The 12180-nt window shown below is 36.3% G+C and overlaps 1 protein-coding gene across 7 annotated transcripts in view; it reads left to right on the top strand.

The window, feature by feature from the left end:
- Positions 1-9511, top strand: part of wdpcp (WD repeat containing planar cell polarity effector) — a 114845-nt gene extending 105334 nt beyond the window's left edge. For 4 of the 7 annotated variants that reach the window (XM_051645803.1, XM_051645801.1, XM_051645806.1 and 1 more), the window contains 4 exons: positions 2095-2251; positions 5622-5713; positions 6514-6542; positions 7665-9511. In XM_051645803.1, the coding sequence (XP_051501763.1) occupies positions 2095-2251; positions 5622-5713; positions 6514-6542; positions 7665-7712 (326 nt within the window). In that variant the 3' untranslated portion in view covers positions 7713-9511. Of the gene's footprint in view, positions 1-2094; positions 2252-5621; positions 5714-6513; positions 6543-7664 lie in introns of those variants that run through there. The other 3 variants (XM_051645805.1, XM_051645804.1, XR_007892149.1) reach the window with 3 other exon arrangements.
- Positions 9512-12180: the final 2669 nt, after the last annotated feature.

Here is a 12180-nt window from a genome sequence, read left to right as displayed (position 1 = left end):
TTAATCTACACCTGTATTAAACAGACTATAATAGGCTTTGGAGCAGACTTTAAAAAGTAAAACAATTATGAAGCACAAAACAAATCATTAAGCAACAAAAATGGAAAAGGTAATGTACAAAAATATCGTACAATACATATTGTATCGTACAATACATAATGCATACACATACTATAAATGCTGTATGTTTATGACCTTTAAAACACGTGACAACCATTCCCTGATAAAAATTTTAATTTCATGAAAAATACCTTTTGTCTTAAGAAAATTGCCTTTATAACATAGTTGACCCTTGCCAAAAAAAAAAAAAAAAAAATGCTCAATGAAACACATTTGTGCAATTGGACTTTAGACTCCAAATCTTATCGTTACTGACATATAACCATTGTGACAACTTTCCTGTGTGACAAAATGCCCCGGTCTTTGTCTTAAAGAAATATAGCGCAAACACACATTTCAAGAGAAACATTTCATGGAACATGTCTATAGTTAATGTGATGAACCACACCTGGGATACCAGTGTGAACTTGAAGGGAACTGACTTCATCCATTAAAAATGATCTTGGCACCATATATATATATATATATTTGTGACTAAAATGAATAATAATAATAATAAATTGTATTCATCAGCGCCATTCACAGCACTCAAGGACAACTTACAGCATAAAAAGCAACAATTAAGCAAGTTAAAATACAAAGAACAACAAAACATACAATTAGTCTGAGATAAGATCAATAAAAACTAATACAAAGTACACTAAAAACACATGTATATTAATTATTTAATGAGTAGGCTAATTTGAACAGATATGTTTTTATCTGAGATTTAAACCTCAAGATGGAATCCAACTGACGGATATGGAATGGCAATGAGCTCCAAAGTTTTGGTGCAGAGCAACTTAAAGCTCTAGCGCCCTTAGAACTAAGTTTAAACGATGGAAAAATCAATAAATCAGCAGAAGATGGATGTATGATTGGAGAAGATGGTTGGAGAGAGATAAAGGGGGGCCAAATTATGAGTAGCTTTAAAAGCGAGCAGAAAAAATTTATAATGGATCTGATATTGGACGGGTAGCCAATGAAGTTGAATAAGGGAGGGTGTGATATGTTCAGTAGACTTAGTTCGAGTGACAATCCTTGCAGCTGAATTTTGAATTATTTGAAGGCAGTGAACCAATTTGTCAGGGATTCCAAATAAGAGGGAGTTACAATAATCAATACAGCATGTTACCAGGGCACGAATAAGAACTTGAGTGCTATGCTGTGAAAGTGATGGGCGAAGACTGGCAATACTACATAAATGAAAAAAAGCAATGCGTGATATATTATTAATATGAGGACCAAAGGAGAGTAAACCATCAAATATGACACCAAGGCTTTTTATTTTCGCGGAAGTATTAACCGGACAGTCATCAAAGGTGAGAGTGAAGGGTGAAAATGGATGGTTTACCCAAAAATTCTATAATCATCATTTACTCACCATAATGTTATTCTAAACCTGGAGATGTTAGGTACAATGTTGGATTTCACCTTACTGAAAGAAAAAAAAAGATGCACTGAAAGTGAATGGCGACGGAGGCTAACATTATAGTACTAGAATTTGTTTTGGTTTTTTTTCTGAAATTTTTTACTTTCTTGATCTTCCTATTTAGACTCCCAGTAGTCTCTTTGTCTGTCTGTTTCTGTCCTTCCACCATTGCTTTGTTGTCACAGAAGAGGATCAGTGTCCACTGTCTCATTGAGGAGTGTGTTGATTTGGTGAGAGAGCCAATTGTAAAGGGGGACTCGGAGAAGAGTGTATGAGAGGGATCAACTTATAGCTTCTGAGACACACAGACACACTGTAGTGCTGTAGGGTGTTCCCTGAGATCAAGTCTCTTATTGTATGTAACCTTCACTGTCTCTGTCTGGGAGAGTCGTGAACAAGACGCCTATGTATTACACACAGTCCTGTTTTACAGTCATGTTCTCTCTCCCTCTCTCTCTCTATCATATAGAAAAGCTTCTAAATTTCAAAGATTCTACATGTTAAATTGTTTCCCTCTGGGCATGGTGTGATTTTGTGTGTCTTTTGTATGTGTGTGTTTTCAGATGAGTGTCAGTCAGTGAACGGAGGACAGAGTGGAGTGTCTTTTTCATCTGTACCAGACACACACACTGAACGCAAACTACAGGCAGCCGTCAACGAGAATGATGCTCACGACCCCAAAAACTGGTGTGCTGCATCAAGGTGTGTGTTTATGTCTGGGTGGGTAATATTCAATGAGTCATAAAATATGTAACTTTTTTGTTTATTACTACTTTTAAAATTCTAAAGGTTTTCTGTTTGGTTGTGGATCAGGGCTAATCTGTAATAATTATAATTAACTTTATATTAAAACTATTGAAATGTATGCTGTCAGTGAGACAGGATTGCCTGGATTGTATGGTCCAAATGTCACCACAAGAATAGTAAAACTTGAAATCCCCTACATCGTGGGGGGAAAAAAACCAAACTCACTACTGGTAAATAATGTATAAAATAAATATAAAAATGGCAAAAGATTTCTGTAAAGGTTAGGTTTAGGGCATAGAAAATATCATTAGCTCAGTACTAAAATAATAGAAGTCAATGGAAAGGCCAACCATGTTAGAAAACAAACGTGTGTGTGTTTTTACCTTCTTAAATTAATTAAACATCAAAGTTTAGCTGATATAGTTGTAAATCATGAAATGCAGGTCAAAATAAACTGATGCTGTTAGCTGTGTCCACCCCATTGCTGAACTTTTATGAAACATAAGCATACACTTGTGTATTCTAAGAAAGTATGCACTCTTAACACGTGGATATTTGCTTATAGTTCACCCGAGTTTGGCCCAGGCCATCACAGTGAGTGTGTGGAGTGGATTTATGTGTGTATTACATGAGCACTGTTCTTATTGTCTTATCCTCTCGCTGCTTCAACTGCTGCTAATGGAGGGACCATTGACTCTATGCTGACTCTCTCTGTCTCTCTTTTTCTTTCTTTCCCACTTAAGCTCCCTCTATCTTCTTCAAATCCTCCCTCTCACATCAGCCAGTTCTGAACCGATGGCCCAAAGAAGATGGGGTGGGATTAAAGGGTTTTTAAAACATAAAATAAGGAGTTTTGGCTAATTTGGCAGCCTGAATCGCAGTTTACAGGCTTGTACTGCTACATGGCCACATGCAAGACATCAGAGGGAGAGATGCTCCCATCCAGATAAATAGCAGTCGAGAGAGAGGAAATCCTTTTTTTTTTTTTTTTTTTTTTTTTCATTTTATTCTATTTATCCAGACTAATCTGGTCTCCGATGAAGTTTTATTGTTTCTTATGCCGAGCCAATAAGGCTTAGAGACACTGAGTCGAGCTTTATGCCTGCGTTAAGCTGGCAAAGAAAAAAAGCATGAGAGAAGGAGTACAATGACTTGGTGGCATCAACCTCGGTTGTACTAAATCCAACACTGCGCAGGGAGAGAGGCAAAGAGGCGGATATCTGGAATCATCCCAACATTTCCCTGTCTTATTCAACACACGCATCTGTTTACATATCGTTTCAGTCTCACATGTTCTGCATACATACACACGCTTCTTCGATGCACAGCTCTTGGACCCGTGATACATTTTGCATCCGAGTGCATCTGTACATGTGTAGTGATGTGTATTTGTTCATTCGGTTACTTGTTTGGTGTGGGCTGCACCCTGTAGGCCTCCTTTCTTTCTTCCTCCCTCTTTTCTGTGTAAGCACCTTGCATCACTAAAGGAAATCTACAAAACTACAAAAATCGCACACCATCTCCATTGCCAGTAACCCCAGAAAAACGAAATCGCACAGCCCACAATAGGACTGATTACATTCACGCAGTCTTACACGCTTGCTGGAGGTGCCAGCGCGGTGCGCGGTGGCAGTGTGTGAAAGAGAAATCCAGGCCCAGCTGCTGTGAATACTAGTACATACTGGTATATCAGTGTGAACAGGATGGGACTGGTGGGACCGGCATTTCTTTGCATTTGAACGCATTGTAAAGTTAGCAGTGCATGTCCGGTGGCCCTAGAAAGTATTTGGACACTAAAGCCACACTTAAAAATGTATATGTCTATCCACTAAAACACACCTTGAGACAAATTTGTTTTTGTAATTGCAAAAATGACTAATGAATGTGAAGATAGTTTTGAAAAAAATCTCTAGCATGATTTGTTTGCAAATTAATTGATATGTTGTATGTAATGTAATGAAATTCAGACATAACTGAGTGTAAATTAATTGTTCGAAAGTTTCCAAATACTTTTTGATGCCACTGTGCCTGTACAATTGCTATTTAGACCAAGCAAATGGGTTACAGATATTTGAGTTGTCGAGGTATTTGTTTGCCATATTTCCAGTGGCTGTAGGTTGTTCTGTCATTTATAACAGAAGAATTAAAAGCCTAAGCAATAAGCATTGAGGATTCTGCAATGCAAAGGCAAAAAGGCAATGGCTAGACATTTGGTCAAATATGACCGAAATCGGGTTTCTTAGACCATTCCCAATCGGGGGTATGCGTACCCCAGGGGGAATGTAAGCAGGTTCCAGGGGGTATGTGAAAAGAATTCGATTTTGCTTTGTTTAATCTAGAAAACAAAATATATGACATAAAAGAAAAATAATAAGTATTAGAGCTGGGCAAAAATATTGATTTTCAGATTAATTACGATCTTAATTTAATCTTTATATTGATTCTTAAAATCCCAAGATCTATATTTTAATAAGCACCGAGACCCTTACACTGCATGTTGAGAGCAAAAGTTTGGTTTGATTGTTTCAATTAAAGCGTGTCCAAGACGAGATCCACGCAATCCATTTGTCATTGTTTTTTGTTCTTTACAGTCAATTCTGGATCAAAAACAACAAAAAAAGAGACATTTAATTCAAATAAATAAGCCAATATACTCTTGTTAATATGCACTCCACCAAAACAAAATGCTGAACTGCCGGTAGTTTTAAAGAGACAGTACAGTCTTAGCACTTGTTCTATGTAAATCGCAAAGTAAATAGTACACATTATCCTTGTAAACAATAAACATGTTGGCAATAAATATGCAGTGTATATATTCTGTCTACCAAAATGATGAAAAACTAATGATAAAATGAAAATTTTTGAAATTATTTAAAAAATGTTTTAGTTACCAAGGCATTAGTTTCATGGCTCATATGGCCCGGTTTTGTTTTTGTTAAACCTAATAACTTCATCTTTTCCTTTTGTACATCAGGGATATTACAATTTTAATGAGAACGTTAAATTATATTTAGACACAATGAAGGGGTACTTGAGCCTTACTGTAGATGCTGTGGGCGAACTTATGGCAAAAAAATAAAAAAAGGTTGGGAAACACTATCTTAGACTATAATGTGTCCTGTAACAGACATGTTTGACTCATCTATGCTCAGATTCAGAGAAAATTAAGTGTGAAAATGGCAATAACTAAAAAGTCTACACTACAACCAAGTAACTTTGAAGCCAGGTTTCTGTTTCTGAAGGGCAGTATTGTTTATAGAAGAGATGCTGGTATAACATATTTAATATAAATTTCAGAACCTGTATATCTGAAATAAAGTGTAACACTCTCTCTTTCCTGCAGTAGCAGGGCTGGAGAAATGTTGACCTCTGAGGTAAAGGATGACCTCTCTAACACCCTGATAGGTCATCGCACCTGTCCTTGGAAACACACAGGTGTGTGTTTATGTTCTTTAGAATACAAGCCTGTTTAAATAAATACTGTTCTCAAAGTAAATACAACTTGTAGCAGGGTTGACTGAATACATTATTCTCAATACTGTGGATCACACAGCTTGTTGTTCATTTCCATCATGTTGAGCATTACGGATATAAATTATAGTGATTGTGTTTTACATAGTCCTCTACTACTGAAGATAATTCCCCCATTAATGCTCTGAGAGTGATATATTTCCCTCTGTTTTGCCCTCTCAAAAATAGGTTCAAATTGACTGCCTTTTTTCTGCTTGTATTGTACTTGGCTAATCATCCAAAAACATGAATGTTTTACTCCTTTCTGTCCACAGAATAATTAAACTTTTTTTCCCATACATATTTATTAGACAGTACAGACTGTAGGCTATTACAGACATTTACATCAGAATTTTAATACATGCATAATCCTGAATGCTAATGGCAGAGTCATAATTTACCATGGAGAAACCCTCCTCCAGAAGAGCTGCAGAGGATGCAGGGTTTTGATACTTGAACTCAACACTTCCACCCACACACACATTCACACACCTAAACATTAACATGTGATTATTGAGTGATCACCTGATTCAGGTGCAGTAGAAAGGTATTGCTGTGATGCCTCTCTTATAGGTTTGCTCAAATTGAACATAAGGGTTGTTGAAGGAGATCTCAAAACTATAAATGCTGTTATTTTAATGGCTATTTTAATAGATCAAATCCACAGTTGTTATGTTGTGAATGAGTGTTAGTTTCTTAATTTTGAAATTGTATCTCTTCTTTAGAAATCAACCTTGTTGACCGAGACACTCAGGTAATTTTTTTCTTATAAAAAATTCATGCAGTTACATTTTTGTATGAGTAGCTTTATTGCCATACACCGATCAGCCACAACATTAAAACCACCTGCCCAATATTGTGTAGGTCCCCCTCGTGCCACCAAAACAGCACCAACCCCCATCTCAGAATAGCATTCTGAGATTATATTCTTCTCACCACAATTGTACAGAGTGGTTATCTGAGTTACCGTAGACTTTGGCAGTTCGAACCAGTCTGGCCATTCTGTGTTGACCTCTCTCATCATCAAGGCATTTCCGTCCACAGAACTGCCGCTCACTGGATGTTTTTTGTTTGTGCCACCATTCTGAGTAAATTCTAGAGACTGTTGTGTGTGAAAATCCCAGGAAATCAACAGTTACAGAAATACTCAAACCAGCCCATCTGGCACCAACAATCATCCATGCAATTGTCTAATCAGCCAATCATGGGGCAGCCATGCAGTGCAAAAAATCATGCAGATATGGGTCAGGAGCTTCAGTTAATGTTCACATCAACCATCAGAATGGGGAAAAAATGTGATCTCAGTGATTTGGACTGTGTCATAATTGTTGGTGCCAGATGGGCTGGTTTGAGTATTTCTGTAACTGCTGATCGCCTGGGATTGTCACACACAACAGTCTCTAGAATTTACTCAGAATGGTGCCAAAAACAAAAAACATCCAGTGAGCGGCAGTTCTGTGGACGGAAATGCCTTGATGATGAGAGAGGTCATCAGAGAATGGACAGACTGGTTTGAACTGCCAAAGTCTACAGTAACTCAGATAACCACTCTGTACAATTGTGGTGAGAAGAATATCTTCTCAGAATGCTATTCTGAGATGCGGGTTGGCGCTGTTTTGGCGGCACAAGGGGGACCTACAGGATATTAGGCAGATGGTTTTTATCTTGTGGCTGATCAGTGGATGAATGATGTATGTGGATAAAACAGTTTTTGCCAGTTATTCTACCAAAATATTTAGTGCCTTTTATTTGTTATGTTTATAAATATAATTCAATCTTAGACTATTTTTTAATAAGGAAAAATAAGGAAAATATATATTATTGCAATTGTTGTTTATAGTTGTAAAAATATTAATGTAATTTTTGTTTTTTTTAGGTGCCTGAGGAAGGGAAACTGAAAGTTATTCATTTTGGTTTAGTGTAAATAATGTATATATTAAAGAATAAACTAGAATAAAAATTGTGTAAGTGACAAAATGTGCTTAGAACTGTAAAACTAATTTCAAATAAAAATATTTTTGCTATTATTTTTCATTCATTTTTGCTGTGAAAATATGTTTTTAGTTTGATGCACAGAGATTGGTAAAAAATGTCATGTCAGTGATTTGTCACACGCTGTCTTGGAAAAAGGGTTAAAAAAAAAAAAAATCCTGTTTCTGGCCAGTACTGCACAGCTTTCTTTGAGTTAAAAATGCATGTTCTAACCTATTTTTCCACGGTTCTTTCTCCTTCTATTACATATATTTCTTTAACCATTTTTTTCTCATGTGTCAGTCACTATCACAATATCAAAATGAATATGTGAGGTTCTGTGAAAGCAGTGTAAAGCTTTTCAAATACTTTTTTAGTCAAAAAATAAAATAAAAAAAGACACTTCTCTTTCTTAGGGAATGGTGGCACAGAAGCCACACTAGTATCCCTTGATCGCAGGATCAGCGGTGCCGCATGTGTTGGGTTGTTGACCGGGTTTTATTCTCCACCTGTTTGGTGTACGAGATTACATGCAGAAGAAATGCAGAGGGGATATGCAGCGCGTGTCTCTAAGAGGAGGTTGCCATTTTCCCCACATAGTCTTCATACATGGCATCCGTTTCAGAACTGTCGCCGATCTGCTCTCCGAACTTAATCTGACAGCACCCAGCCATCCATAATCCCTCACTGTATCGTAATCTATTTACTCTGCATTCTAAGAGGATTTTTGTTTGTTATTTTTTAAGTGTATATATATATATATATATACACACAAGATATATAAATATATGAGTGATGCTGGAAATCGAGGAAGGGTCAGAAGAACCTTTTGTGTTCTTGCCTCTGTTTTTGTCTAATCCTTTTTTGTTGTGTACATACTATTATCAACATTTCATATTTGAAGAAAGAATGCACTGTTTCATGTTTATGTAATTATATTTAAAAAAATGATATATTTTTACAGACTACACATGAAGGTGAAGCACAAAGTTAATCTATTGTAGGACAGAGCTCAGGACACTTGTTTTTAAAGATGGCTAAAAATGTTGGTTTATATTACACTTGTCAGCATATGTTATGGAACATGAGTATTTTTGACTGCAATATGCCTGGCCTGAGTTCTATATATCTATCCCATGTAGGAAGTCACACCATACAATTAAATCTCAATATGGAATCTACCCAAATTCATAATTTCAGTGTTTACCACAGACAGCTATATTCCTAGAAACATTGAGCTAAAAACTAATTGTGTTTTGTTTTGCAAGTTGTAATATGGTCCACTTAAAATGTTTAATGTAAATAATCAGGTTAAGTTCATTATTGCAGATTTCTCTTAGTTGGTAACATCGGATAAACACAAAAAAGTCCTACCTGGAACAACATTTATAATGTAATCGCTTGGGACTTATTCAAAATTACAACTTGTGCACATGAATTGTACTACTTCAGTAAAGAGGACTTGTAGCAGAAAGCTTTACAGTATGTGTAATTTGTGTATGCATCATTATAACTTTTCAAACAACTCACTGTCATTAATGTGTAACAATAATCTGATTATCTCTTAGTTTTCATGAAAACGTTTCTATTTTTTTTTAGTCTGGCTTCCAGTCCAAATTTTGTGCTATAGTAACATTTTACAACAGACTAAATCACAAATCACAGGAAATGGCAACCTTTAAATTCTGTGTTGTCAAACTAAGAAAATGTTTTGGGTCAAGCACAAATTTTGGCAAAGTTGCTGAAATCTGATTGGCACCTAAATGGGTTTGATGTTTATTTTCTTTTGTACCATAGAATAGGCTACTGTTAATATGTGTATTTGCATATTATGCAGTACAATGATCTTTTCCGTGAGCTCAGTATCTTGAGTATGCTCTTTTAAATATCCCTCTTTTTCACTGGTCATCTTGCACCAGTTCTTGTAGTTGAATTAACTGGCATATTGCTTGTATATAAAAGTTTTGGGTCTGTTTCTGTGAGCATCAAAGTTCTGGTGATATCTATGGTTCGTCTGGTGTCCTGACGTCTAATCCAACCAGCTGTCATACACCGCAAAAGATGCTGATCAAATCTACGTCACAAAAGGCCATCCACTTTTAGTGTTCATTTCCTGGATGATTGTGTAAACAGAGGGCAAACTGGTTTTAGGCGTCAGAGTTCATCCGAGCGGCATCTTTCGGTGAGGTGATGTCACAGTCGTGTCACCTGGAATTAGAAAAATGAACTTGACAAACTGTTCTCGCCTCAATTGAAAGATAATTAACTGTTCTCATTTTAATTGCGGCCGTTAGAATAAATTATGTCACGGCTAGGATTCGAGTTTACCGTTTTGTCAACTAACAATTAATGTGGGCTAAAGTTTGGAGGGTTTAAAGGCAGAAATGTGAAGCTTATAATTTTATAAAAGCACTTTCATTCATTCTTCTGTTAAAACACGTGTATTAGCTTATTTGTGCTGTAAAGTTGTTAATTTAATTGTTGAGTGTCTCACTATAACTAGGCCTACGTTTTTTAACAAAATTATTATTATTATTATTATTATTATTATTTTGTGGTAGGCTAATCAACTTTATGCCACAAATGCTGTCGACTGAGCTCAACTTGTAGGCTATTGAACACGGAATATCCTTTTAATAATAGGTTAATGCATCAGTAGATAGCCTTTATCATTTAAAAAAGAAAAAAAAATTACCATTTAGTTATTTCTGAGAAGTATTAAATGATATAGGTCTTAAAACAGTTTTCGGTTTTCTGATTGAAGTTATTTATAACTTACAATGTTACAGTTTAATGGGGTAGGCCTACCTAAACTGTGTATGGTCAGAGAGTATTTAGCAGAGACGGGCCACTTCTATTAAAATTAATGAGAGAAATTGGAACGCTCACCCAAGAAGCTCTAGTACCCAACGGTCAACAGATGTAGAAAGGGAGTCCCGCCTTACAGGTAAAAGATCCAATCACCTTTTAGAAACAGACATTATCTGTCCATCATCTCGAGAATGCGCATGCGCATTAGCTATACAAGCTGGGAAAGTTGCGTTTTAGCGTAATATTAGGTAAAGCAGCACAATTAATGATACAGTAATGTCAAATTTTATTGCTGATTTGAAACATGTTCTTTGATCGTAATCTTCACCAACCGTATTTGAGATTTCGGTCTTTCCCCATTCAAGTAGATAGGAGCTGCACTGGCATGACTGGAAATAGCCTCACGAGAGCATTCCAAAGATGGCCCACTGTGAACTGACTTGCTAGAAAGACTTTGGTATGGTCAGCTACTGAGTTAAAGATAAAGCTATGTATGAGATCACCAACTGTCCGTCCTGACAGCCGTAATGCCGTCTATCATCTGTTACTAAGACCTCAGCACCAACACTGTAGGAATAAATCCCTTTGGTGGTTTTCCCACCCTCAGCGTTTCTGTAACTCACAGAGGCCCGGAGTCAGCATCTCACCATCTCAGCAAACCGCCTTCGCTCATCACACTTCCGTTTCCCCGTTAATGGTTTTGGCCGGTAATCTCTTTTACAGTTTTCACATGTAATAATATGGTGCCAATTGTGGACGACCCGTCCCACTCGGGTGACATTTGGTCATTTGGTCATGCAAGCAAATCAGCAAAGGCAAGAGTGGATTGCCTTGTACAGCAGTATTGGAAGCGCCTCAGAATTTGAGAAAATTCGACCACCAAAATATTCTTGACCGACGCAAAGGTTTCGTTAAGTTTTAACAATATTTCATTTCTATTACTATGCTTATTATTATTATTATTATGTTTAGTATTTAATTAAAAGAACATATGTAGGCCTATTGGGACTCTGCGAAACGAAACTTGCAGCTATGTTGGAAAGTTGGAAAAGATAAAAGTATCCAGGCGAAAGCTGAATAAACATTATATTCTGGTTGAGTAGCCTAAATGAAAATCACTATATTCTCTAGTCTAAATAATTTAACCTTATTTTGTTAAACGCTGGGCGTTAAATATGATTGCTTTTCAAATTACAAATCATTGATGAGGATGGTAGAGAGCCATGTTTCACTTTAACGGGAATGAAAACGAGGCTGTGAGGGATAAACGTACAGTCTCTTCAATCGCATGCACTGTATAAAGCTCTAAAAGATCTCTTTTTTTCCACTTAATTATTATTATTTATTTTTTTTTTGGCCGACAAAATTTGATTTTAAAGACATATTTACAGTGTTTCATGAGCTGAACGATCAACACCAATTTGAGCAAAAGTATTCTACAACTATAACGTTTTCATTTCCATCAAAAAAGTTTTATAAAAGGTGTGACGCATTAAAAGGGCTTAAAATCTACCTCATCAAATGTGAAATATAGTGCAATTCAGAATCTGTCTTCTTTCGGCTCGCCAATAGTGTCTATATGAAAGCCATGTAAAATATCTTCAGTGATT

This window comes from Myxocyprinus asiaticus, chromosome 20 (genome assembly GCF_019703515.2).
Source record: "Myxocyprinus asiaticus isolate MX2 ecotype Aquarium Trade chromosome 20, UBuf_Myxa_2, whole genome shotgun sequence".
Classification (NCBI taxonomy): domain Eukaryota; kingdom Metazoa; phylum Chordata; class Actinopteri; order Cypriniformes; family Catostomidae; genus Myxocyprinus; species Myxocyprinus asiaticus.
Note: the sequence above shows the minus strand (reverse complement) of the source record. Positions and strands in the feature narration are given on the sequence as shown.